At 32.0% G+C, this 3,542-nt stretch overlaps 1 protein-coding gene and 1 long non-coding RNA gene across 3 annotated transcripts in view; one reads left to right on the forward strand and one right to left on the reverse strand.

The window, feature by feature from the left end:
* LOC109582511 (putative ankyrin repeat protein RF_0381) overlaps window positions 1-766 on the forward strand; it is a 9,893-nt gene extending 9,127 nt beyond the window's left edge. Inside the window, exon 16 of the mRNA XM_019997255.1 lies at window positions 140-766. Within this exon, the coding sequence (XP_019852814.1) occupies window positions 140-766 (627 nt within the window). The remainder of the gene's footprint in view (window positions 1-139) is intronic.
* A 2,243-nt stretch (window positions 767-3,009) lies between these two features.
* The window catches only part of LOC109582538 (uncharacterized), a 7,476-nt gene continuing 6,943 nt past the window's right edge, over window positions 3,010-3,542 (reverse strand). Inside the window, exons 8-9 of one of the 2 annotated variants that reach the window (XR_002185134.1) lie at window positions 3,150-3,247; window positions 3,010-3,107 (exon numbers count right to left, since the gene is read on the reverse strand). This is a non-coding gene — a long non-coding RNA (uncharacterized LOC109582538). The remainder of the gene's footprint in view (window positions 3,108-3,149; window positions 3,248-3,542) is intronic. The other variant, XR_002185137.1, reaches the window with a different exon arrangement.

The following is a 3,542-nucleotide window of genomic DNA, read 5'->3' on the forward strand; positions in this document are numbered from 1 at the left end:
AATGCTTGAGTTTTGGATCAGTAAAGTAATTAATAAAACTAACACTGTTCATAGTGGCCCATCGCAGACTCATTCTTCACACACCCAACATTCAGATGTTACTGCTTTATCTGTAAATGTTAGTTCTGCACCTGCAAAGAGTCACTCACCATTGAATAATTTAGAAACTTTAATGAAGGAATTTGAAGGAAAAGTTACTCGAGAGCAAGCTGCTGCAATTTATAAATCTTCTGGGTTTAGCTTTGATGCTTCAATGAAGTGTTTAAAGGAGGGTCCAACATTGGAATCAATTTTATTAATGTTAAATCAAAAGATGGGGTCTGTGGAATCAGTTGCTATTACAGTACACACAAACGACATGTGGCATGATGTTTTACACCATTATAAGTCTGGTACTGTTAATTTTGGAAAGCGGCTATTCGTTAAGTTAAGTGATGCACCTGCCATTGATGCAGGAGGTGTACGTCGTCAAGTATATTCAACAGTATACAATGAATTCCAGTGTAATAAGCATATAAAATTATTCACTGGACCTTTACACAGTCTTAGTCCTGCTTGTACTGCAGAAGCAAGGTCAAGTGGACTATTCAAAATCTTAGGTAGTATGGTTGGGCATAGTATATGGCAGGATGGCATTGGGTTCCCATTTTTTTCATTGACAAATTACACTTATATGATGGAAGGTGAGGAGAAAGCACTTCAAGTATGTTCAGATAATGATATTGGTGCTGGTGTTGCTGAGGTTATATCAAAGGTATATGACTAATTGTAGAATCAATATCAAAATGTATTGTATTTTTATTGATTAATGTTATGTAGATAAAAAGCCTTTGCAAATGTAAATGAAAATTCTAAAAATAATTTTAAAATTATTTTGCAAAGTATATCATGGATTTCACAAGGGAGTTCTTTCTCACCTAGAAAATTAATACTGCAGAAAATTCTCACTGCTATGTGCATGTAGAGCATTACAACCAACACTATTTTTTGATATCATTATAAAGTATATATCTATAACGAAACTGGCAATGAATTTGTTGCACCCATGCACATATGGAATATACTATGCTACCTAATAGGAGTAGTGTAATATAATATTTATAGTAACCTCATATTTCAAAATTATTAGTTGCAAGATATTAAGACTGAAGATGATGGGAAAGAAGTTATGAAAGATGAACTGATTGTGGATATTATGAGTCGTTGTGGAATTACAATGATTGCCAATGTAAGCCATCATTATCCAAATATTATAATAATTTTTATAATATTTTAATTTTAATTGATTATTTTAGCCTTCTACAAAAAATATAATAGTTCAGGATATCATCACATATGAAGCATTGTTCAAGCATTCAAAATTACTCGATCAATTTGTTGAAGGATTGAAGGCTACTTCTCTCTATCCACTACTGAGAGCATTTCCTACTCTATTTCAACCTCTGTTTACTTTTACAGAGCTTACTTCTGAAGAAGTTCAAAAATCCCTAATTTTTCCAAACGAGAAATCATTCATTGCACAAGAAAGTATTATTTTACGTTATCTAAAGAAATACATTGATGAATGTGATTCAGAAGGTATAATATGCATAGAATGTAGCATTAAATACAAATTTTGCACAAATGCCACAGATGTTTCACCAATTTTAACTCTCTCTATTGTATTGTAGGTTTGAAGGAATTTGCACTCAGTATTACAGGCAGGATTTCAGTCCTGCCAAAGTCAATTGAAATAAAATTTGAAGCAGATCGCATGGGGACAATAGCTACTCATAGCTGTTCAGGAGAAATAATTTTTCCACGTCGGTTTGAAGGAGACTACAAAATGTTTTGTTCGGCTTTGAAATCAGTTTTAAGTCATGACTTTAACACGTATTAATTTGTTTACATTGTAACATAGTTTTTTCTGACTTAATAATTAATATTGTGGTGTGTTTGCTAGTTATTAGATTTGCTTACATAGTTAGATCAAGAGTATATACATATTATAACTAATTTTTTTGTGTGAATTAGATGTTTTTTATTATTGTCATATTAAATATCAAAATTAATTATGAGTAGCTAACGTGAGCCTGAGTGAGCTCGAATTGAGATAAAAAGAGGAATACATGTGGGTAGCCTAGCTATTTTTATGACCTGCATAGGGGTGTAGCTCCCAGTTTGTTCCAATAGATATTACACCCAAACCACTTTTATAACTTTTCTGATACACATACAATACATGTACTTATGTTGAACCGAGTGTTGAGCTGATTCCAATTAAAATTGGATTTTTTGTGAATTTTACTCATAAAATTAGGCTAAAATTTGACTCTGTGTAATAATAGTGCTGGGCCACAGACCAAATTTGAAAAGGAGAAAAATTGGTGTTTTTATAATTTATTCTGATACATATACATGCATGTACTTTTGTTGTGTAGAAAGTTTGAGCTGATTCCAATTAAAATTGGATTTTTACACAATGCTGCTAAATATCTGGTCAAAGACCATTACATGTATACAATGTCAGGGTAAGTGAGCGTATTATATTTCATCAACAAGGAAATTCCTCCATTTTTTGACACATTGTCAGTAATAGAAAATTAATACCTTGTAAAACTTACAAAGAAATACACAATCAAAATTAATAAATAATCCAATTGGGTTTTTGTCTCTTCCTTATAACCTATGTCCTCCCCATCTCTCCTAATCTCTTTATGTCATTTAGTAATACTTGACTGAACTATTTCTTATTAATTATATTATCTCCTTGTTCCATTGCGTCAGGCAGTGGTAATAATTGTATATCAATATTAAGGACATCCAGTCATTAATAACTCTATAGAGGAGAAAAAAACAGAGAAAGTAGAAATCAAAAGATGAGGAGTACAGAGGGTGAAAATTTACAGTGAGCAAAAATTTTGCAAGCTAGTCTAAAAATAAGGTTTGAGCCACACAAATTTTTATTGCTTTTAATTTACTTAATACAGTACATGTACATGTATTTGTGTATGCAATGTGCATCACTTTAGATGTGGTAGCTATTCCTAGTGTGATGTTCATTTCTCCTCTACCGGCAAAATGAAATGCATTCAATGTCATATTTGAGTGGAAGATTCACCAATAGACTATAAAAGAAAACACAATTATTAGCATATTCCATTTTTTACTTGTGCTGCTAGTAGTCCAACAGGTTCTCCTGGTTCACCTACTGCTCTTAAACACTTGAACTGTGACAAAGTCCTGAACTTTCAGGAGTCAATAAAGTCTACCCACAAGAAAATGGGACACAAATGTAAGCATGTACATGTACATGTATGTATATGCATAACAAGTTTGATACAATAACAATCATAAAATTGTTATAATTGTCTTTAAAATGCTGGGCTGGTATTAATGTATTGCAAAAAGAGCTGAACCAAAATACCTGTCAGGTCTGAGGACTGATGTAGGACAGCATCATGCTTGTCATTTAACCTGTAAAATAATAATATTCTTATAATTAATGCTTAGTTTGCCACTCATTAATCTTTGAATGAGCATTGCTAAATTACATGTACTCA

The sequence above is a fragment of the Amphimedon queenslandica genome, unplaced genomic scaffold (assembly GCF_000090795.2).
Source record: "Amphimedon queenslandica unplaced genomic scaffold, v1.1 AMPQUscaffold_13378, whole genome shotgun sequence".
In the NCBI taxonomy this organism is placed as follows: domain Eukaryota; kingdom Metazoa; phylum Porifera; class Demospongiae; order Haplosclerida; family Niphatidae; genus Amphimedon; species Amphimedon queenslandica.